This window comes from Argopecten irradians, chromosome 1, assembly GCF_041381155.1.
Source record: "Argopecten irradians isolate NY chromosome 1, Ai_NY, whole genome shotgun sequence".
Classification (NCBI taxonomy): Eukaryota; Metazoa; Mollusca; class Bivalvia; order Pectinida; family Pectinidae; genus Argopecten; species Argopecten irradians.
In genome coordinates this window covers 29149197-29174686 of record NC_091134.1, presented here as the reverse complement: position 1 = coordinate 29174686, position 25490 = coordinate 29149197, and the positions used below count along the sequence as shown (strand labels likewise).

Below are 25490 nucleotides of genomic sequence, written 5' to 3'. Positions count from 1 at the left end.
ACGCCGTTGGCAAGTAAAATACACAACTACGTACCCGATACTGCCGATTTTAACTTGAACATTGTTCAGCATCTCTTTGTGCTATCCAGACGCTATAAAACTCTTTGCGCACAATCTCCACCTTCGCCTATAAAGCGATACCGACATATGTCGATGAACCCTTGGCCTCTTGTCCCGCTTTTCCGGTGCCTCGGAAACCCGCACCCTGATTGACTGCGGTGAGAATCGACAGCACAACCAGAGCGCCCGTTACAAATCATCAGCGTGCTTGTCTGAAATTAAAAGTAGCGCTAAAATGAGCGACCTTTCAGAAAAAACCGAGCGCTCTGATTGGTCAGGATTTACGTCATCGACCAGTAACGGGACTATAGTGAAAATTCTTGCCTCCAGATGGCAGCAGTAGTAAACCACCGTCAAAGCGGCGGATTTTGTCATGGCTTAGTTAGGAGTGTAATGGGTTATCTTGCCTTGACATGTGAAGATGACAATCTCTATCAAATGTTTGAATATCATTGCATAAATTACAAATGCGTTTTATGGTTTTAAGTTATTTCAACAGAAAATTTTATGAATATATATGACTCATTTTTAGCTCACCTGGTCCAAAAGGCCGGTGAGATCATGTCATGGCGCGTCGTCCGTCCGTCCGTCCGTCGGGCCGGTGAGATCATGTCATGGCGCGTCGTCCGTCGTCCGTCGTCCGTCCGTCCGTCCATCCGTCGTCCGTCCGTCAACATTTCCTGCATGGTTCTGTATGGATTGTAACCAAATTTGGCCACAAACATCCTTGGGGGAAGGGGAACAGAACTTGTATAAATTTTGGCTCTGACCCCCGGGGGCAGGAGGGGCGGGGCCCAATATGGGAAATTGAGGTAAATCCTATAAATCGTTACTTGTCATAAATTTGGCATAAACATCCTTGGGGAAGGGGAACAGAACTTGTATTAGTTTTGTTTCTGACTCCCTGGGGGCAGGAGGGGCGGGCCAAATAGGGGAATTAGGGGGTAATTATTCAAATTCCTTCAGAAAAGAAACAACGAGCCTGAATACAGAACATTACTTGGCATTACAAACCAGGTGAGCGATACAGGCCCTCTGCACCTCTTGTTAAATGGTACATTGGGGTAGGGGTCTTATCGTTTAAAATATCTTGGCAAGTGGAAAAAAAGGTACCCTTTTGAATTCATTGGTTATAAAAGGAAACGTCCATCCATCCTAGATTCACATGCTTCACAGTAAATGGGACTCATTACAGTCAACAAAACACGACACGTGTATCCAGCAAACTGAGAAATACAATGAACAGAGTCTCCAAACAGTGAACATTATTATATTACACCAGTTAAACAACCCACTGAATGGATTGCATCAATGGTGGTAGTCATAAAACCATCAAGGAAGGTCAGACTCTGCATCGACAAGAATCCGCTGGACCAGGTACTGAAACGTAATCATAATCCAAACCCTACAATTGATGCCTTACTACCAGAGTTACACAAGGCAGGGATATTCACAGTAGCTGATGCAAAGGATGGATTCTGTCAGGTAGATCTGGACTATGAAAGAAGCTATTTAACAACTTTTGGTGTATATAGATGGAAACTTTTGGGATCAGTCCAGTACCAGAAGAGTGTCAGCGTAGAGTCGACGAGGCCCTAGCAGGACTAAATTGTACTATGATCATACATGGCGATATCCTGGTTTACGTTTGTTGTGATGGATGATGTCAGAAATTAATCTCAAAATCAACAAAGACAAACTGAAGCTGAGGTTGAAATCTGTGACTTGACAATCTTCATGAATATGAATTCATAATGATACATCTACAGAAATATGAAATTGTGTAGGGAGATGTAACGATAGTTGAATGTCTGTAAATATTGAACACTACTCGTCGAATTGAAAATAATGAGCTACTCCCTTGCACACTAGGTGGCGTTGTTGTATGATGTGAGATGGCGAACAATACAGTATGGCGCGTCAAAGATCCCACTCCTATTACATATTATACGACGTTACACATATTAATGTTAGCTCGATTTTAATCATGGTAAGACATTCAAACTGTTAACATAGGGCTAAAACAAATAGCTGTCAAATATAAAGGAACAGATGTTTCATGTATGTAACATCAGCTGTTTCTAGAGCGATTTCTCGTTAATATGTCGTGTTTAAATACGGGCATATCAAATGATTTATCATTTACATGTAAACATTGGTAATTGTTATGTTCTATCTTGTAGGGCAGCACATCAGTATTAAAATTACGTAAAAGGTATATGGTGACTTTTGGAGAGATATATATAAAAAATCTGAAGCTTCTCTTTTCTGTTTCTTTAAAACCTCCGTCATGCTTGTCATCAAATGTCTATCGGATTATAAATATATGATCGTACATGAGTGTTCATTTCATGTGAGATGTTATGAAAAGAGTCTAAGAAGTTTTTATTTGCTAGCCTTGGCGAGCAAAAATTAAAACTTAGAAACGAGTTTCATAAAATCTCATATGAAATGAACACAAGTTTAAGATACTTTTTATCACATATCTACAAATACCTACATAACAAAGAATTTCACGTCAAAATGTAATCCGAAAATCCAGCAGAAGACGCAATCTGTCCCGCCATTCTCATTATCCTGACCTCACGTCATTTTTCCTGACGTCATTTCATTGTTTCTGTCTGACGTCACAATGGATTTCCAGCAAAAAAAATCGCTCCAGGTTATATTACACTAGTGACATATGCAAAAATATTACACGGGCAAAATCACTGGATATCAGGCGGATTATGTGATAAATATACAAAGACGTGTCCTTTATGTAAATATGGATGTCTCTGTAATTGACTGAAATGCACACACTACAACAGCTTCGCATAAATGGATGCTGCAATTAGCTTATGAGGACATTACGCCAAAATCAACCTTCTCCTAAGATGGCTAATTAAAGTATCTTAAGAAGCTCGCCTGAAGATATGGTACTTTTAAAGTCTCTAACAAGTGGTTTTCCTTATGAGGTTGATACAGCTTTCAAAGAGATTTTACCACTCACTTCTCATTTACTTTCCTTCTCAAGGAACAACTAGGAACATTATTAGATGCAATCTAATCGCAATCTCCATCGTAATATCAGTTTTGTTGTGATACGAAGTTCACTACGACTTCACAATTCCCGTTCCCAATATCGGTCAATCTGATTGAAATACAGATTCTTATAACCACTCTGTTCAATAGAGGATCTTTCTGTACATTGCTACATTAATTGACAGCGCCATTTCACCCCAACATACATATACAATTAGCTTTGTTGTGCCCTTTGGGCGAGATGACTACGTACACGAAAATAAATATGACAGATTTTTAAAAACAATTTCGTCTCCTGAAATTCACCTTCGAGATTTTACATGTAGAAATCTGATTGGCCATCTCCAAAGGTCACATGGACATGACCTCTAATGGGATGTTGTCAGATCTTTTATCCAACGCAGTGATAATAAGGATCTGTATTTTAATCAGATCATAATATCGTGTAAAACTACCTGCCAGCTACATGCCGTCTTCTGCTACCCTGTCTGTGTTTTGGCCACGATGGAAGTTTCCTCATTTCCCCTGTTTCACAAGCCAAACAAAAGGTATACATTGTATCTCTACCACGCATTTGTCCTCTTTCTCCTTGTTTCTACCTACAGGATGCATATGTAAGCCAGCAATCTTAGTACATTATCGTGCATGCAGAATCAAGTCCCGGATTGATAATTCTGGGAGTTTGACAAAATAAATGAATATGAAAAATGACATAGCCTAAGCTATTGTCGGCCATATTTGTCCGCCATATAGATTTTTTGAATAATAAAAGCATTAACAGAAACCAAACATATCGCTAATGAATTCTTTTAAAAACGCTAATGTTGAGATTTCAGAGGTCAAGTGCCCATGTATGGCACATATTAGCTATCGTATTCAACTGAACGCCAAACTTGAGAGGGTGTTATGGGAGACGAGAGAAAGAAGAAGTAAGTTAATATAGGTAGGTCCTAAATAAAGTCGCCTTTAACCATCTCTGTTTGACGGGTTATGGGTTGTTACAAGTATTTTTATAGACGGTCCTTCTTTTGATTCGGAGTTCTTCTATACCTAGTTCCATTACCCGCCCATTCGACATGTAAGAGATAGGACTTTTACTCTTCTGGTGGTCTTGTATCTTACACATGTTAAAATCAGGTTCAACAGAAAAAGCTCCAGACCGTCTTGTTGGCTTTTCCTATGAGATTCACACGTGTTTAAAATATTTTATCAAAAGCTCTCTTTCCAAACGAAAATAAATTGTGACTTTATGACAACTTTACGCAGTTTCTCTTAGATCAAAATATTGTGCGACGTGTTAGTATTAAGACATTGTGTATATCCATCTGTCGATAATTGTCATGTGATTGGTTTTGACAAATGAGATCGTTTCCTCAGCATACTGGTATGTTGCTCAGTTGTAACAATTCAATCATAGATACCCCTTAGACGCGATAAGATGGACGCATATGTGTCAACAACAAAAGCTGAAAAACTAGAAAACGGGATTGATGTAAGTAGGGCTTTAAAATATTGTTGCGATATATAGTTTTATTAATGTTAATGTAGATAAAAAAGAAAATATTTTGTTTAAATGGCGCTAGTCCATGTTATTTGTATCATTACTTGATTTATTATCCTCTATTAAAATAACCTCAGGTATTACTATTCAATGTTTTGTAGCCTGTGGAGTTGACAAAATATGTTTCTCGTAAGACTTTCCTATCGCTGCAAACTAGTATTTTAAGAAATACACCCCGACTCTGTACACTAAATGTTTGAATATTAGATGTCTTTTGCTAGATTCACGAGATAAAGATCTCCATTAACGGGTTTTTACTATCATGTAGACAAAATTATAACAAATGTGCTGTGTGGGTATTGCTTGAGATTCTCTCATAAAACTTAATGAATAAAACAAACACGGAAAAACCAGAAGATGCTTAGTTGACAAACGATACCATTCATTAAATATAACCTATTCTTTCATATCTACAGGTGTAATACTGGCCAATCTATGCTAGGGCAATACACTCATATTGTCACGGCGTTAACAAAATTTCTATTTCCTCGGTAAAATTTAAACATTTTTTTCACAAACTTGACAGGTTTTACTATAAAAGATGTAAACAACGGAATATGTGTTGAAAATATCACGTAAATTTTCGTGTATAGGAAATTGACTTTCAGTCGTGGATTTATTTCAAAATGGCGGGATATTATAGTTGTAAAATTGCAATAAAACGCCGAGGTATGAAAGAAAAATACTCTTTCATAAGTGGATATGAAGGATAGGGATATTCTACCGTCAGGATCACAAAATGTTGTAAAACCCTCGGAAGCCTCGGATTTACTACATTTTGTGACCCTTGGGTAGAATATCCCTATCCTTTACATCCAAACATGAAAGGGTCTCATGATATATCCCAGTCACCCAGCCTATGTCACCATAGGATGTAGTAATCTTAAACAAATCAAGATCCACATATAATGCTAAATTATACTGATGTAGGTACTCACGAGATAAAGACCGCAGATTTAGACGATACCATCGAATATGACCCTTTAGAAGATCATGTCAACATGAGGTCATACGCAGTACTTATCACCAATCTCAAACTAGCAAATCGTTGCATAATGACAGTTTTCACTAAAATCGTTAATTTTTTTTTATTCGAAAATAAAACAAATGCTTGACTAGGTCATATGTGATCCTTCATTTTTTTTCTTTTCTGAACTGAAATTCACTAACGAACGATTTTAAGGCGAAAACTGAAAAATGATCTATATAATTTTACTCTAATATTTAAATAATTAAGACTTATAAACAACGAAAACGGTAGTTGCAACAATTTTCCTCTGAGCCTTTAGGGAATCGGATGTGAATAGTATACTACTATCTAGCTGACCCCAAGGTTGATCTTTTCCGGAACAAAAAGACGACATTAAGGTGGGGTAAAAACTCCTGCTTGTCATTGCATATTTCGTTTCTATCATCACAGAACAGATGCTGACAAGCAGGGCGATATAACGCTGGTTACCGTTCTATCGGGGCGAAACAACGAAATAAAGAAACGGCAGATATCAGCTACCATATAGGTGAAAATATTTTACATCAAACATCCTAAAAATAGTTATCAGTGGCGTCCACTAATAAGAATAATTACATATATTAAAATCGATAGCTTCAAATTGTTTATATTTTACTGGAAGCATATTATTATTTCAGCAACAGGAGGCAAATGTGTCTCACATCGAGTCTCACCTATCTAAAGAAGATCAACACGGATATGATGTCTCCGTCGATTGTGATTCACATAAACCGGCAAAACGTCTGACTTTGGTGGAACAACCTCGTAAGCCTACGGCCATATTAGCTGATCTATCACAGGGTGACGATCCTACGGCCACATTAGCTGGTCTATCACAGGGTGACATTCCTACGGCCACATTAGCTGGTCTATCACAGGGTGACGATCCTACGGCAACATTAGCTGACCTATCACAGGGTGACGATCCTACGGCCACATTAGCTGGTCTATCACAGGGTGACGATCCTACGGCCACATTAGCTGGTCTATCACAGGGTGACGATCCTACGGTCACATTAGCTGACCTATAACAGGGTGACGATCCTACGGTCACATTAGCTGGTCTATCACAGGGTGACGATCCTACGGCAACATTAGCTGGTTATCTGAACTATTACAGGGTGACGATCCTACGGCACATTAGCTGGTCTATCACAGGGTGACGATCCTACGGCAACATTATCTACCTATCACAGGGTGACGATCCTACGGCCACATTATCTGGTCTATCACAGGGTGACGATCCTACGGCCACATTAGCTGGTCTATCACAGGGTGACGATCCTACGGCAACATTATCTGACCTATCACAGGGTGACGATCCTACGGCCACATTAGCTGACCTATCACAGGGTGACGATCTACGGCCACATTATCTGACTATCACAGGGTGACGATCCTACGCCACATTAGCTGCTACACAGGGTGACGATCTCGGCCACATTAGCTGACTAATCACAGGGTGACGATCCTACGGCACATTAGCTGCCTATCACAGGGTGACGATCCTACGGCCACATTAGCTGACCTATCACAGGGTGACGATCCTACGGCCACATTAGCTGACCTATCACAGGGTGACGATCCTACGGCCACATTAGCTGACCTATCACAGGGTGACGATCTTGCGGCCACATTAGCTGACCTATCACAGGGTGACGATCCTACGGCCACATTATCTGACCTATCACAGGGTGACGATCCTACGGCCACATTAGCTGGTCTATCACAGGGTGACGATTATGCGGCCGCATTAGTTGGTCTATCACAGAGTGACGATCCTACGGCAACATTAGCTGACCTATCACAGGGTGACGATCTTGCGGCCACATTATCTGACGTATCACAGGGTGACGATCCTACGGCCACATTATCTGACCTATCACAGGGTGACGATCCTACGGCAACATTATCTGACCTATCACAGGGTGACGATCCTACGGCAACATTAGCTGACCTATCACAGGGTGACGATCCTACGGTCACATTAGCTGGTCTATCACAGGGTGACGATCCTACGGCCACATTAGCTGGTCTATCACAGGGTGACGATCCTACGGCCACATTATCTGACCTATCACAGGGTGACGATCCTACGGCCACATTAGCTGACCTATCACAGGGTGACGATCCTACGGTCACATTAGCTGGTCTATCACAGGGTGACGATCCTACGGCCACATTAGCTGGTCTATCACAGGGTGACGATCCTACGGCCACATTAGCTGGTCTATCACAGGGTGACGATCCTACGGCCACATTATCTGACCTATCACAGGGTGACGATCCTACGGCCACATTAGCTGACCTATCACAGGGTGACGATCCTACGGCCACATTAGCTGACCTATCACAGGGTGACGATCCTACGGCCACATTAGCTGGTCTATCACAGGGTGACGATCCTACGGCCACATTAGCTGACCTATCACAGGGTGACGATCCTTACGGCCACATTAGCTGACCTATCACAGGGTGACGATCTACGGCCACATTAGCTGACCTATCACAGGGTGACGATCCTACGGCCACATTAGCTGACCTATCACAGGGTGACGATCCTACGGCCACATTAGCTGACCTATCACAGGGTGACGATCCTACGGCCACATTAGCTGACCTATCACAGGGTGACGATCCTACGGCCACATTAGCTGACCTATCACAGGGTGACGATCCTACGGCCACATTAGCTGGTCTATCACAGGGTGACGATCCTACGGCCACATTAGCTGGTCTATCACAGGGTGACGATCCTACGGCCACATTAGCTGGTCTATCACAGGGTGACGATCCTACGGCACATTAGCTGGCGATCACATTAGCTGACTATCACAGGGTGACGATCCTACGGCCACATTAGCTGACCTATCACAGGGTGACGATCCTACGGCCACATTAGCTGGTTCTACCTATCACAGGGTGACGATCCTACGGCCACATTAGCTGACCTATCACAGGGTGACGATCCTACGGCCACATTAGCTGACCTATTACACAGGGTGACGATCCTACGGCACATTAGCTGACCTATCACAGGGTGACGATCCTACGGTCACATTAGCTGACCTATCACAGGGTGACGATCCTACGGCCACATTAGCTGACCTATCACAGGGTGACGATCCTACGGCCACATTAGCTGACCTATCACAGGGTGACGATCCTACGGACCACATTAGCAGGCCTATTACAGGTGACGATCCTACGGACACATTAGCTGACCTATCACAGGGTCACGATCCTACGGCCAACATTAGCTGACCTATTAACAGGGTGACGATCCTACGGTCACATTAGCTGACCTATCACAGGGTGACGATCCTACGGTCACATTAGCTGACCATAGATCTCGGACCATTAGCGACCAACAGGGTGACGATCCTACGGTCACATTAGCTGACCTATCACAGGGTGACGATCCTACGGTCACATTAGCTGACCTATCACAGGGTGACGATCCTACGGTCACATTAGCTGACCTATCACAGGGTGACGATCCTACGGCCACATTAGCTGACCTATTACAGGGTGACGATCCTACGGTCACATTAGCTGACCTATCACAGGGTGACGATCCTACGGTCATATTAGCTGGCCTATCACAGGGTGACGATCCTACGGCCACATTAGCTGGCCTATCACAGGGAGACGATCCTACGGCCACATTAGCTGACCTATCACAGGGTGACGATCCTACGGTCACATTAGCTGACCTATCACAGGGTGACGATCCTACGGTCACAATAGCTGACCTATCACAGGGTGACGATCGATCCTACGGTCACATTATCTGACCTAACACAGGGTGACGAGACGGAAGAAGCAGGTGTCCTTTCTCGTCTTTTATAGTCTTGCTTTGTAAAATGCTCGTTATATAGTAGTATATACATTTTTCTACGTATGTGTTGTCATGTTATATTGAAAGTTTCGTAATACGAGGTCGATATTTGAGTGAAGTCGTCACACATGATTGAGTATGTAAAAGTGATAATTAGTTCAAGTTGAATTTGAAACCACCGTCCAAATAAGTGGACCTCGTCCTTATGTTCATGTGATGAACAATGTTTACAAAACCTATTTTCTAGGCATTATCGGCCATGTATGCTGACCCTGTTTAAAGTTATCCACATCTTAAACTACATATTAGGCTCCATCTATATAAAATATATCGATAAAACTAGAATATTACAGATTAAAACGTTTATTTTTTAAATCGTGATATGATATGTGCAAATTAAAACCGACCAATTTCTGGAAGTTCAGAAGTGCTTTATAGCTAAATTACCCAAGGCTGGATGGTTTGGGAGATGTCACTAGAAATACAATTATATAAATAGGCCTACTACCTGCATTAGAGGGTGATGGCAGTGCCTAGTGTCACCCCGAGGATATCACTGTCGACGGAGACAGTGATATTCCGAGGGGTTACACTAGGCACTGTCACCCTCTAATGCAGGTAGTATTTATTTCATTATACAAAAAAATCTAGCAACAAAATTTGTTTTTAAGTATTTGCAAACTATTGAAACATTGTAACTGATTTTAGCAAAAAGTCGAACAGTCATCGGCGACAGTAGAATAGCATATCAGCTTCTACTCAGTAGTGCTAACTATCATTGTTTTATAAAAAAGAATACTCACAATAAGCATTTAGTGAAAATTCTTGTTGTCTTGTTTCCTGCGTTTGTTTAAATCTTAACGTTTTCGTCCCGTCCGTCTGTTTAAACAACATCGTCAAAGACCGCTGAATTTCTGGTTTCGTTCACAACATAAGCAACGTCACGAAAGACGCTTAAAATCGCATGTCTTCCGTTCACTAATCACCGACATTTAGCGGGTTCTTAAAAACCAACATATAGCGCTGGACGGTAAAACGTAAAAGGTGTAATTGGAAAGCTCTCCGTCTTAATTTGAAAAAAAATTGATTCTCCTATTGATAAATAAGAGTACTAATTTGGCAAAACTATTACCAAAATAGCTCTCATAACGTATGCTAATGGAATATTAACATTGCTTCATTCGATCATAAATGATTATGGAATAGTTACACCGATATCTAGTAAATAAGCCATTGTCAAACATTCTAAATTGTCTTCTATATACAGTGATATACATAACATTGAGACAGATCCAAATATAGAAATTCATATGGATACTGACTGAAGGGTTAATGACAAAAAGTCTTAATTGGACTTGCTGTTAATAGGCAATGATTGATGAGTACAGGTGATATTGAGGAAAAAACCACCAATGTATCATGAATACTTTATTGACAAATTCAGCAGGTTCAAATATGGCTGTCTCCTGCAGATAAGAGGAAGCTAACTAATTATCTTCCTTTATATATCGATGTTTCGTAGTATCAGGTTTAACTGTACTCTTTAGTTTTAAACCAAAATCAAACACTAAACTCTATATTTGTTCATATTGCCAAAAATTACCCAAGTGTGGATGGTGGGGGAGATTTCACTAGAAATGAAATAAATCGTTACTATGTCCTAATTTTATCTCACATTTAAATGAGCAATTTACATATTCTAATGAATATTAACATTCATTCGGTCATATATGATAGTAAATAGTTGCACCGATATATAGTAAATATTTCCTCTATATACATGTACTGCTTACAAATCCTTAGCTGTAGTTAACGCCTTTTCACCAATATTTTTGCTTCGAGTATATTGAGTTGATATAAAGTAGTTACATATAAATGTTCTATACAAACCATAGAAAATGCTTCTCGTTGGTACCATTTAAATGTGTTTGGTTGTGAAAGTGAATCATGGAAAGTTATTCTTGTATATATTGCCGATACAGTTCCTTGGTTTCCAAGAAAGATTAGTGACCTAGATATGTTGTCCACCCGGATTCTTAGCTATGGTGCGGAGCTTGACTCGGATCACCCGGTAGGTGCATTTGATATTAGTATACGTAACTAATGCTATTATTGATGTCACGATATTAATACTGTTTTAATGCTGATGTCACGATATTAGTACTGTTTTAATGTGATGTCACGATATTAATACTGTTTTAATGCTGATGTCACAATGTTAGTACTGTTTTAATGTTGATGTCACGATTTTGATACTGTTTTAATTGCTGATGTCACGATATTAGTACTGTTTTAATGCTGATGTCACGATATTAGTACTGTTTTAATGCTGATGTCACGATATTAGTACTGTTTTAATGCTGATGTCACGATATTAATACTGTTTTATTGCTGATGTCACGATATTAATACTGTTTTATTGCTGATGTCACGATATTAATACTGTTTTAATGCTGATGTCACGATATTAGTACTGTTTTAATGTTGATGTCACGATATTAATACTGTTTTACTTGCTGATGTCACAATGTTAGTACTGTTTTAATGTTTGATGTCACGATATTGATACTGTTTTTTAATGCTGATGTCACGATATTAGTACTGTTTTAATGCTGATGTCACGATATTAGTACTGTTTTAATGCTGATGTCACGATATTGAAGTACTGTTTTAATGCTGATGTCACGATATTAATACTGTTTTAATGCTGATGTCACGATATTAATACTGTTTTAATGCTGATGTCACGATATTAATACTGTTTTAATGCTGATGTCACGATATTAATACTGTTTTAATGCTGATGTCACGATATTAATACTGTTTTAATGCTGATGTCACGATATTAGTACTATTTTAAATGCTGATGTCACGATATGAGTACTGTTTTAATGCTGATGTCACGATATTAATACTGTTTTAATGCTGATGTCACGATATTAATACTGTTTTAATGCTGATGTCACATTTATAGTACTGTTTTATTGTTGATTGTCACGATATTAATACTGTTTTAATGCTGATGTCACGATATTAATACTGTTTTAATGCTGATGTCACGATATTAATACTGTTTTAATGCTGATGTCACGATATTAATACTGTTTTAATGCTGATGTCACGATATTAATACTGTTTTAATGCTGATGTCACGATATTAATACTGTTTTAATGCTGATGTCACGATATTAATACTGTTTTAATGCTGATGTCACGATATTAATACTGTTTTAATGCTGATGTCACATTTATAGTACTGTTTTATTGTTGATGTCACGATATTAATACTGTTTTATAATGCTGAAGTCACATTTATAGTACTGTTTTATTGTTGATGTCACGATATAAATACTGTTTTAATGCTGATGTCACGATATTAATACTGTTTTAATGCTGATGTCACATTTATAGTACTGTTTTATTGTTGATGTCACGATATAAATACTGTTTTAATGCTGATGTCACGATATTAATACTGTTTTAATGCTGGTGTCACGATATTAATACTGTTTTAATGCTGATGTCACGATATTAGTACTGTTTTAATGCTGATGTCACATTTATAGTACTGTTTTTATTGTTGATGTCACGATATAAATACTGTTTTAATGCTGATGTCACGATATATAATATACTGTTTTAATGCTGATGTCACATTTATAGTACTGTTTTATTGTTGATGTCACGATATAAATACTGTTTTAATGCTGATGTCATGATATAAATACTGTTTTAATTGCTGATGTCACATTTATAGTACTGTTTTATTGTTGATGTCACGATATAAATACTGTTTTAATGCTGATGTCACGATATTAATACTGTTTTAATGCTGATGTCACGATATTTAAATACTGTTTTAATGCTGATGTCACATTTATAGTACTGTTTTATTGTTGATGTCACGATATATAAATACTGTTTTAATGCTGATGTCATGATATAAATACTGTTTTTAATGCTGATGTCACGATATTAATACTGTTTTAATGCTGATGTTCATGATATAAATACTGTTTTATTGCTGATGTCACGATATTAGTACTGTTTTATTGCTGATGTCACGATATTTACTCTGTTTTACTGTCGAAGTTGTGTTAATCAGTGATGTTTTCATTACACTGGTTTTATTTTAACAGGGCAAGAAATATCCCATGTCCGATGGGCCGATAACAGTATAATATGATCCCGGGCAAGTGAAAATTGGTGTAAACTTGCCCGGTTTTAATGTTAATTACCCTGTTTTGGGGGAAAATTAGACTGAAATCTCAAATACGGGCAAGTGGTTTTCAAAAAAAGTTTCTTACCCTCTATTATGTAAGGATTAACTATTGGCTCCTGCAACGTAAATAGAGTAGGGAAGATAATTGATTTTTTGTTTACAGGGGTTTACTGACAGTGTGTATAGAGAAAGGAGGAAAGAATTCGCCGACATAGCCTTCAATTTCAAACAGTACGTACAAACAAAACAAACAGTACACACAAAACAAACAGTACGTACACACAAAACAAACAATACGTACACACAAAACAAACAGTACATACACACAAAACAAACAGTACATACACACAAAAATCAGTACACACAAAGAAAATAAACAGTCCATACACACAAAACAAACACTACGTACACACAAAACAAACAATACATACGCACAAAACAAACAGATCGTACACACATTTAATTAACAGATATGGTAATGGCTCTTTTTGGCCCCTAAATCTACCAAATTTCAAATTAAGTATTTAGAAAATATTTTTTTTGCGTTTGAAATATTGTATATGCCCCTGATAAAAACTTATTGATATTTTTGTTGACTGAAAGTATATTTTTGCTATATAACCATGGTATCTTTGCATAAATTAAGCAAATATGAAAATTCGGTCAATTTTAGGATATTTTTTGATAGTTTTTCCTTTCAAAGCAATAGAGCGCAACCTAGAACAAACTTATTATTTTAAAGAAATTAGCAGACACGAAGAATACATCATTTTTGAGAAATATTTTTGTTCTAGAATGCGCTCTATGTTAACTAGATATAAAACTGCATAAAAAATGCCAATTTTGATTCACATTGTGCATAATTTATGTATTATAAAATGGCTGCCATGGCAACTAGAACTGCTGTATTAGAGAATAGCACTATCAACTATGTCAGGTATGTGGTTAATATTTGAAATACAAGATTAACATCTTAAAATAACAAAGTTTGAAAAAGCGGGGGGGGGGGGGGGGGGGGGGGGGGGGGGGGCACAAAAGACCCTTACCATACCTTGAATGTATTTTGCGAAGTTAAATATTTAAGATAGTCCTAATTTATTCGACTTCAAGTCGGATTGTGATTATATCAATACGTAAATCTGTTTCCTTTTTCTGTATCTATTCCATGTTTACTGAGTCACTGAAACACTCACATATAATACAGTAATTTATACTTTAGTTTCTACAACCAAACTTCGGTCACGAACTTGATGCACCATACGTGGTCTTGATGCGGACTTATAGTAGGGAGGCGTCTCTTTCTCGTGTTAATCTGACTTACAAATTATAAGTTCCTTATTTTCTTTATAAGAGTGTGAGTAACAGAATGCAGTGACAATAACTTTTATAGTAACAAAGATTTTATTATGGTGACGAACAGTCATAATATTATTATTTCATATGAAACCTCCATTTCAGTGGTGATGCTATACCACGGGTGACATATACCAAAGATGAAGTCAAAACATGGTGAGCTCATAATTCACTTCAGAAACCATTTCGAAAGATCAATATACATGTACATGTATCATACCTTGAAAGTAATTGTTATTTATGTCGTCGAAGAATAATTATACAGCCTGAAAGTTTAGCCTATATAAACAGAAAGATTGCAACATATCCTAATTTTAAAAGACAGATTTTTCTTGTATCATTTCAAAGATTACAGAAGACAGTTATCAAAGTCTTTTCTTTTTATCTTAGGTATTGAATCTGTGTAAGTGTGACGGTATTTAATAACAGTTATTACGCAATCTGGTATTTATCTATACATTTCCCGTACGTTATTTAAATGCCAGTGAGACAAGGAATATAATGTATCATTTAAATACAGACTATCCGAAATATAACTTTAATCTTACTTGGATAACGAGCTGAAGATTCATTTTTTACTTCTCACCTAAAGAAGAGGTATCACTTTGGGCCGATTTACGGCCACTCAGTGATACACAACACATTTTTCATGAAGTTACTTAGGGTCAGCTGCATATAGAATACTATACAGAACATCTGTTTTTTTCTGGATTTATGGTAAATTCAGAGGTCAAAAGTCAAAGGATGAATTTTTTTTTCATTTTTAAGTTCCGATTAGCGGCAATTGATTTTGAGTAGAAACGATATTTTGAAGTGTTTGCTTGGGCTGGGTGACGTGGATACGTTAGGTCATATTTAATGAATAGTTTCTCGTCTGCTACGTATCATATTCTAGGGTTTTCATGTTCAAAGCAAGTCATTTAGTTTGATTTCAGTGAATTACACCTACAATGTAAAAAGAATATTAAAATTGCCCTTAAGCCCCGTTGCATGATAGTAAAAGGCGACTAAATCTGGAATCATTCTGTCATGGCTCTATTGGATTTCTCATGCCAAACAAACATTTTCCTATCAATGCACACCAGTGATTTTCAAAGAAATACACTCTCACACTGCACAATAAATACATGCTATTTGTTTGTGGTGTGATAAAGATTCCAGATTTAATAATTATGGAATAGGGAAGCAAGCACAATTATAACATCCTGCAGTAAAATCATTAAAGTTTTTTGATGCTGAAATTGAACGTATGATGGATTAGGTCACTTTGACCTACTTTTTTTTATCTCTTTTGTGAACTAAAATTCACAAACACATGGTTTGCATGCAAGTTAACAAGAAACAAAGTGATAATATGGGATGTTACTTTTAGACCTGGCTTTCCTCCACCAACAAACCTGGCATGTCCTTAACTGACCCTGGCTATTAATATGATGTTTATAAACTAATATTTACCTTTCCCTGCCACTTTTACTTTAAACGAAACAAACCAAAATGAAGTATATGAGGGTATAACTGACACCCAAATCGTTAACATAATGAGGTCATTTATGTCAACATGGTAACGTCAACTGGTCACCATCAAAATGGCTATTTTATCTTGTGGAGTATATTGTCTGTTGATAAACGCTTTCCCTGGTCTAAGTTTGACAATTTTAATGCGGAGATATCCAAAATGAGTTAATAATGTAAATATAAGCATAAACCATCTTCCTATGGAGCCAACGATCCTTATAGATGCCAGAGCTTTGTAGACAATCATTACATAGTACGTGCATTATGAAGATTGATTCCATTGGAAGATACTTGTAGTTAAATACATAATAAAACACAAACCATGAAATTTCTGCACAATTTCAGTAATGTTACTCTCGTGAACAAAGTAAAATTGCTCATGACGCCAGTTTATTGAGTATTGTCTAGTCAATGACCGGGAAATAATAGACTCCTCAACTTGGGTTACCACTAATTTCTAACTGTCACACTTTCATTGGAGTTGACTCCCTTATCCTCTGACTAGTCAAGATACATATTCTTGTTACCATAGAAACGGATGAGTATGAAGATACTTTAAAATCTCGATAATAAGACTAAATCGGTCCACTAAGTCGAAAATAATCCTGTCTCGAAAGTAAACCTTGGGTTTCTTACAGTCAAAAATATCTTAAAAATATGCCGGCTTTGAAAATATGTATGTTAATCAGATTGATATCAATTATTCATTGAGGCTCGACAAAATTAAAACTTCTCGTTCCATAAACTTTAATATTAGATGAAAATTCATTAAATATTCAAAACTTCTTTAATTTGTGACTAGGACTACGATATACGACAAGTTGACTGCACTCTACCCTACACACGCCTGCCGGGAGTTTAATCACATATTCCCTCTATTGGAAGAGAACTGTGGATACAGACGGGACAACATCCCACAACTCCAGGACGTCTCCATGTTTCTCAAAGGTAATGCAACTATTTTTGTATCACAATGCCAATAGGTCTAATTTCTATGGTAATAAGAACATGTACTAAATAGTTTGCTTTTCTGAAAACTTCTTACTGGTGTTAAAAAAGAAGATGGTGAATAAATTAAATAGATGTGGTTTTACAAGATGAACAATATCTATTCCATCTGTTTATGATTTTCGTCAACGATATCAATAACAAATATTTACACCTTTTAGCTGAGTTGATCTGTTAAAATCATAGAAAGAGGTGAAATATTGATTGTATTTACCAAACCTTTACCATCTTTCCCTACCAGAACGTTCTGGTTTTACCATACGATAACTTGTGGTTTTGTTATTGTATTTACCAAACCTTTACCATCTTTTACCAACCAGAGCGTTCTGGTTTTACCATACGATAACTTGTGATTTTGTTATTGTATTTACCAAACCTTTACCATCTTTCCCTACCAGAGCGTTCTGGTTTTACCATACGACAACTTGTGGTTTTGTTATTGTATTTACCAAACCTTTACCATCTTTTACCAACCAGAGCGTTCTGGTTTTACCATAAGACAACTTGTGGTTTTGTTATTGTATTTACCAAACCTTTACCATCTTTTACCAACCAGAGCGTTCTGGTTTTACCATAAGACAACTTGTGGTTTTGTTATTGTATTTACCAAACCTTTACCATCTTTTCCCCTACCAGAGCGTTCTGGTTTTTCCATACGACCAGTCGCTGGTTTACTGACCCCACGAGACTTCCTTTCTGGGCTGGCGTTCCGAGTTATCCACGCTACTCAATACATCCGCCATAGTTCCAAACCTACGTACACTCCTGAACCGTAAGTATATCCACAATACAGTGCAATGATAGATTTAGAGAAGATTCTCATGTTTTCTTTGTTTTTGACCAACCAGCTGACACCGTAATTTTCGTACCATCAACTCCTGGTGCAGAACTTGCCAGACGTGTGCGAGGGGTGACAGCGGTACAGGGGCCCAGACTTGACGTGAATATCAGGGTGGTTGAAACTGGTGGGCAGACGATCAAGCAGCAACTTGTTCGTACCGACACTAAAATTGGTGATGAGTGTCAACGAGGAGAGTGTGTGCTGTGTCAGAGCAACCCTGGTTCTGGTGGTGGGTCATTACATTTCCGGTCCGGTGCGCTGTACAAAGCCACATGCAAAATCTGTGCCAAGCACAACACAGTGGCTGAGTACATTGGTGAAACCGGCCGAAATGCCTATACCCGGTTCCAGGAACACAGGCGCCAAGTAGAGAGTGGTAATCTCTCTAATGCTCTGGCTAAGCACTTGCTCGAAGAACACCCAGGAGACGAAGGTGACATTAGAAACTTCAAGTGTGAAGTCATCAAGACCTTCTCCAAGCCACTCGAACGACAAGTTTCAGAGGCGGTCGCTATACACGGATCAGTTGCTGACAAGCTCCTCAATTCTAAGTCAGAATGGGAGCAACCTGCCGTAGAGAGATTGGTGGTCACTAGGGAACCACGACTGTGAACAGCAATATGTGATAGGAAATCTGATCAAAATACAGATCCTTATGACCACTCCGGTGATTAGAGGATCTGACAGCGTCCCATGAGGGGTCATGTCATGTTCAGGTGACCTTTATACCACGTGTACTCACGACCACGTGTAGGTTCTGCACCTTGCTGCATCAAGTGTATACGACATTTCGTCCCAGTATACATATACGGTAAGCTATGTTGTGCTCTTGGGGCGAGATGACCTTAGGTGTGAAAGTTTTGGGGCAGCAATTTGACTGGTCTTTATCAAGGATCACGTGGACGTGGCCCCTAGTGGGATTTTCTCTGATCCTTTTTATCAAACGTAATGATAATAGGAATCTGTGTTTTATTTTATTAGATTTGATGTAATAGGCACTATGTCTACAGAAAAGTGTGTGAGGTACGAGTTGTCTCAAAACAATAACATACCCTTAGTCGATTGTCAAACTTTTCTTTCGATTGCCACTCGAAAAGCTGGTATGTCTGACGTTTCGACCGTGCATGTGATTGCATATAATATCCCCTTTTGATACGTCAGTGTTATGTTTATGGCTACACGAGTCCTATCTGATAAAGTATCTTGTGGTTATAACCATTGTTTAAACACAGGGGTTGGGATTTAGTGCACATAGCATGTGGGTGATTTTAGTGCACCACCTCGTGTCGCAGCTGCTCTAATCTCGCTTTGTTGCACAACAACCATACCCCACAACTGTACAACAAACATGTAGACTTGTTTTTAATTGGTAAGCTTTATTGCCCGAAAAATACAGGCTTGTTATATACCTACGTCCGAGTATATAAAACATTTATTTTCCAGCTATCAATGCTTGTATTCACTTTTATTTTTTTATGATTAACCATTCTAAAAAGTCCACTTTTATACATTCATTTCTAAACTTTTTGGAAAGAAAGAAATATGGAATCTTAATTGAGCATTGCTTTTGTTCCTTTAGTTTAATTTTTCTTCGAAAGTTTGGTCTTTTTCAGTCAGTTTTGTTATTGTAGCGGGGTTGTATTTTATTAAAATTAACATATATGAAATTAATTAATTTGAAAATAACTTTAAATAATACCTCAACCAACATAAAATCATTACAAGTTGCAGTCTGCGTTTAATTAAATAACATAAGATCTATATTCAATTTATATTCCATAACTGAACAATATCCAACCTTGCGTTTATTGTTTTTCAGAGATGTGTGTCACGAGCTGATTGGACACGCGCCCCTCCTGGCAGATCCGACATTCGCACGGTTCTCTCAGGAGATCGGACTGGCAAGTTTGGGTGCCCCAGACGACTACATAGAGAAACTCAGTACTGTAAGTTATAATCACAAACAAAACAGAAAAAAATATATATCTGATTTATCTTATATCTCTAATGCAACTGAATGTGTAGAATCTTATCATAAAAATATAATATATGCAGCCGTACAAGTAAAAGCTGAAATAAATTAGATGTTTATTAGTTCGGATCACCGGACGGGTCGTCAATAATGGACGCTTTCCAATATTCGTCAGATTCCTTACGATTCCGTAATATTGATGATTGTATGTTCATAGTGTTACTGGTTCACGGTCGAGTTCGGTCTCTGTCGACAAGGAGACGAGGTACGAGCGTTCGGAGCTGGTCTCCTATCTTCATTTGGTGAACTTCAGGTTCGTATTCGAAGTAAAGAAATATTTCTAAAACAATTTCAAACATACATTTATGTCTATAAACTAAAACTGTATTTGGTTTGAACTTATAAGAAAAATGACTAACATTTGATTGTAAGTATGATAATGTATTGCTAATGTCATGTTTAATATGAAAATGGGGATAAAGCTAACATGATATGCTATGAAACCATACGGAATTCAGAAATTTATGAAAATGTGAATAAAGCTAACATGATATGGTATGAAACCATACGTAATTTAGAAGTTTATGAAAATGGGAATAAAGCTAACATGACATGCTATGAAACCATACGTAATTTAGAAGTTTATGAAAATGGGAATAAAGCTAACATGATATGGTATGAAACATACGTAATTTAGAAGTTTATGAAAATGGGATAAAGTAATTTTATGAAACCATACGTTTAGAAGTTTATGAAATGAACAACATGAATGCTATCACCATAACATTTAGTTTATGATATTAATATTGCTATCAAGTCACATGACTAACATCGTTTATGACGTCTCAAAAGAGAGTCAAAAGATACTTGAAAACATTCACACATGTAAAAACAGATGATGCTAAGTTGACAGACGATACCATTCATAGAATATGAAATAATTTATCCCCGTCACTTAGTCCCTTAGACCACGTAAATATACACATGCAGTACAAACTATCAAAACGCAACCTACAAAATCAATCGTTGTAAAATGAAAAAAGTTTAAAAGTTTTTAATGTTTAAATAGAACAAATATTTAACTAGATCACTGTGCCCTACATTTTCATCTTTTTTGTTGATCAGATATATATGAACGAGAGACAAAGATAAAGCTGGATTCAGTTTATGACATTATACAAAATTTCAATGATAAGATGGCGTTTTTATTGTTGAATGTCACTGTTATAACTATATTTCTACATTTCACATGCGAAAACACTGACCGGTATAGCTGTACGCATTTGGAAACACTTGAAACAACATACACTATAGTGGATATATAATTAATTCTTAAATCAGTTCTTCATTCTTCAGTGGGATATGGCGCTAGCCTAAACTGTGACTAAATTTAAGTTCTCTTTTCTATACTTTCTAACTTATTTTATTTTTCCTAACGTTTCCATCGACAACTCCCCACTTTTGGCCTTCGGTTGAGCGTTCGGCCCTGTGAGGTAGGCTCTTCATTCAGTTCTTCATTCACCGAGACACACCAAAGTGTTTAAAAGTGGAAGACTGTGGTATATTCTTGTTGTATCTTTTGTATAGTGGAATTCTTGTCCTTGTTTTAGTGAGAGATGTTCGTGTTGTGTCTTCTTCCACAGTGGAACTCTTCAGGTTTTTATAGTGCTACGAGACGACAACACACCCTACTAGGTCACGTTATACTGACAACGGACGAACCAATTGTCCAAATCCCTTAGTGCTGAGAGCTAAGCAGGAGCAAAACTATGACTACCACTTTTAAAGACTATGGTGTGTCTAGGTAAGGGAACAGAACCCAGAGTCTACCTTGTTCAATTCTACTGGTACTCATGGAAGGAAGGGCAGCCTAAAAATGTTGTTATTTTTAGACACATTAAAGTAAAAAAAGTTCCATGTATCAAAAATAGAAGACTGATGCCAAAGTCGCCATATTGAACAACATATTTTATTATTACCATTTAAGGTGATTAAGGTGATGCCAAGGCGGTCAGATGACCGTTAATGTCAATGAGGCTGGTGTTTGATATTGTATGTGGTCACATAAATTCTGACTGACGTTAAGAGCCTGATGTGTGGAAAGGAAGAAACGTGTTACAAATAACTTATCGTTGTGTCAATCCGTACAGGTGACCGATAAGGCCATCTTTTTATACCTTACAGTACTGTTTGTCAGATAAACCTGAACGGAAGGAGTTCCAGCCTTCGGAAACAGCAGAACAGAACTACCCTATAACGGAGTTCCAGCCTGTGTATTTCATCGCCGACAGTTTCCAGGATGCCAAAGACAAGATCAGGTTAGATGGCATTGACGTCCATAGATACATACCTTTGTTTGTATTATTGATATAATTGTTCTTATTGTAATTATTATGCATACCACAATCCTTTTTGACATTAGTCAAAGAAACTAAATATTTGATGTTAAAGTAAAAACAATTGATTCTGCCCGCGTGGTGATAAACCGGTAGACTAAAATGATGACTTCAGGCTATACCCTGCAATTACATGTAGCCAAATCTCAATAAGTGAGTGGCATCAGTATAAGCCTTCGAGGTATAACATAGTAAAAAGTACATATCAATGTCGTGAAACCTTTTAAACCAATAAAATTTTCCAAGTTATTGTCTTTAATTTAACGATATTAAACTGTATTTTATTGAACAAATGAAGTTGACAACTGAAAATAGAATGGTGACTTGGGGTGATATATGTGTGATGATTTTGACACGAACCTAAACTTCGACGTTTTTTGTTAATTCAGAGCGTATGCGGACACGATCCCTCGGCCCTTCACTGTCCGGTACAACCCCTACACTCAGACTGTGGAGGTCATCGACAATAAGAACCAGATTCTGAAACTCACGCGAAGAATCAAAGGTACACCTGCGATAACATGATGGACATAACTGCCTCGGGCAACAGTTTGTTCCTCTAATTTACCATAACACATGTTGACCCTAAATTTAGTCTACAAATGGTTTGTCATACCTTCTATCATTTATATAAGTAAGAAAAATTCCATTTATTACATATTTTAATAATTGATTAAATTCTCGATTTAACTTTTGCAAATTTTGTCTCAGTAATTTTCCATAGTTGAAAAGATAAAAAAGTACATATAAAAATATTACTTTTTACAAACTTAGAGTAAAATGGCTCTTTTTATCAGTATAGCTGTGGTAGCACATTGTGTCCCTAGATGTACATATTCTATTTTAGGACTGATCTGTTGGTAAGATGGCTGTCAGGCAGTCATAATGGATTTTGATAGTTGAAGTATGTTACCGCTATTTCTCATAAAATACCCTTCATATAGGGGATTTAAGGGATGTGGAGACTTCTCTAATAATATATATTACAAGTAGTATTTGTCATTGAATATAATAAAGCCACCTCTTCCTTTTACAGGTGATTTAAACCTCTTAGAAGACGCGTTAAACAAATTGGATAGCATTGGAGAAGGGCTGGGAAAATTGGTTGAATAACGTGCATCAAGCACATTGCCCGAAGTGATGTTATTTCAAAGAGACAACCTTTAGGTATCACAAATATTTCTGGTTTGAATACAATGAATACGTAACGTGTATAGTAGTTTGTCTACAAAATATGTTAATTTCACTTATACATTAATCATGGATTAATACATTATTTAATAGGAAAAACCATTATACTCTTATCAGGCGTCTTTGTCCAGATAAGAAAACTATCTTACCCATGGCAATACAACCTACACGAACAGACCAATTGTTGGACATCACGACAATACTGGGTTGACGCCACATATATGGCACTTAAATACATCACGTCAATGTGTATTTATGTATTATCAACAATAAATACATCTCAGAAAACAAACAGGTTGAGAGGAAATAATCTCAATCAGTGTGGGACAAGACTCAGTCATCATGGTAAGGTTCTTAATCAAACTGCCAAACATTTGATAACCTTTCTTACCCCTTTTTGGATTCTTTGAAATTAAGGTAACGTAAAGATTTTGTTACGATACTGTACAACTGTTACACTTACAAGTTTTTTTCTTTTTTTATTCATAGAATTATTTAATTTACATATATATAAAGCTATGGGTATTTGTGTAATAATAAATTACACTTGAATATGTGTGTATAATAGAACTGGAGTACTGGCAGTAGTGTATACTTTAATAGTTTTATGTCATAAAACACCCCGTGTTTTGTTTTAGTATTGTATATGGCCTTTTAGTTCATAGCCATTTGGTGCTTTTTTGTTCTGTTTATGGGATTTCTTGTTATAATCTTATAGTAAATATAAGATTATCAATCTATATAATGATAAAAAAATGTATATTGTACTTAAGCTTATATAATAAAATACAAAAGCCATATACCTTGAGTTAGATTTTAATTGGAAATTAATCAAAAATTAAAAATCATTCATTAATATTGTACAGAAATTGCTATTATAACGGATACCTCTTTACATCAAAATAGCTAAAATCATTGCTCGAATCATTGTTTGACTTTGTAGATTACAGCTACTGAGTCGAGTTACTCCCCTTTCACAATGATATTGTAGTTTTCCATTCCAATGCTATTTTCCATGTAACCTTATTTATAACTGTAGATATATTGATCAAAATAATTTACAAAAACATGTTTCAAACGAAAAGATGATGTTTTTACTATGAAGGCGAAGTGCTTTCCATAACTGTTCTTACAAAGTGTTCAGAAATTTTAATTTCTCATGTTTCTTATTTTCTGTAAATGAAGAAGAACAAGTAACAAACACAGGACGACGACGACTGCCGATGTATTAAGTGATCTTGTACGATTTAATCCCATTGTAGGATGAAACCAAACTAAAGCTTCTCTTCTAGGTATACCTAGCGTTCGATTGTCACTGCTCCATATTGTTTTTAGATTGATGAGTTTACCTGAATTTGGTCTATCTGTCGACGATGAAGCTTCAAACACTTAATCTTGTGAACCACCTGGATTCTTAATCGCTTCATATTTCGATATTAGTCTCACTACAAAGTCACTATTCTGATTTCATTTACCGATGTTGAGTTAACATTTCAT

At 37.2% G+C, this 25490-nt stretch overlaps 1 protein-coding gene across 1 annotated transcript; it reads left to right on the top strand.

Annotated features, from left to right (window-relative positions):
• Positions 1 to 1371: 1371 nt before the first annotated feature.
• LOC138321298 (phenylalanine-4-hydroxylase-like) lies at positions 1372 to 25023 on the top strand. Its single transcript, XM_069264934.1, has 15 exons — positions 1372 to 1545; positions 4502 to 4576; positions 6293 to 6664; positions 7153 to 7192; positions 10968 to 10978; positions 11471 to 11566; positions 13881 to 13948; positions 15176 to 15226; positions 17388 to 17533; positions 18230 to 18365; positions 20254 to 20380; positions 20624 to 20719; positions 22591 to 22724; positions 23192 to 23307; positions 23839 to 25023. The coding sequence occupies exons 1-15, from the start codon at positions 1372 to 1374 to the stop codon at positions 23913 to 23915; spliced, it is 1719 nt and encodes a 572-aa protein (XP_069121035.1). The 3' UTR covers positions 23916 to 25023.
• The last annotated feature ends 467 nt before the right edge of the window (positions 25024 to 25490 follow it).

Excerpts from the sequence above, each read along its gene's own strand:
- LOC138321298 (XM_069264934.1), top strand. The coding sequence starts at position 1,372 with ATGGTGGTAGTCATAAAACCATCAAGGAAGGTCAGACTCTGCATCGAC. Across the intron at positions 11,567-13,880 it reads AGCTTGACTCGGATCACCCG|GGGTTTACTGACAGTGTGTA; the intron begins GTAGGTGCATTT and ends TTTTGTTTACAG. Across the intron at positions 17,534-18,229 it reads CGTCTCCATGTTTCTCAAAG|AGCGTTCTGGTTTTTCCATA; the intron begins GTAATGCAACTA and ends TTCCCCTACCAG.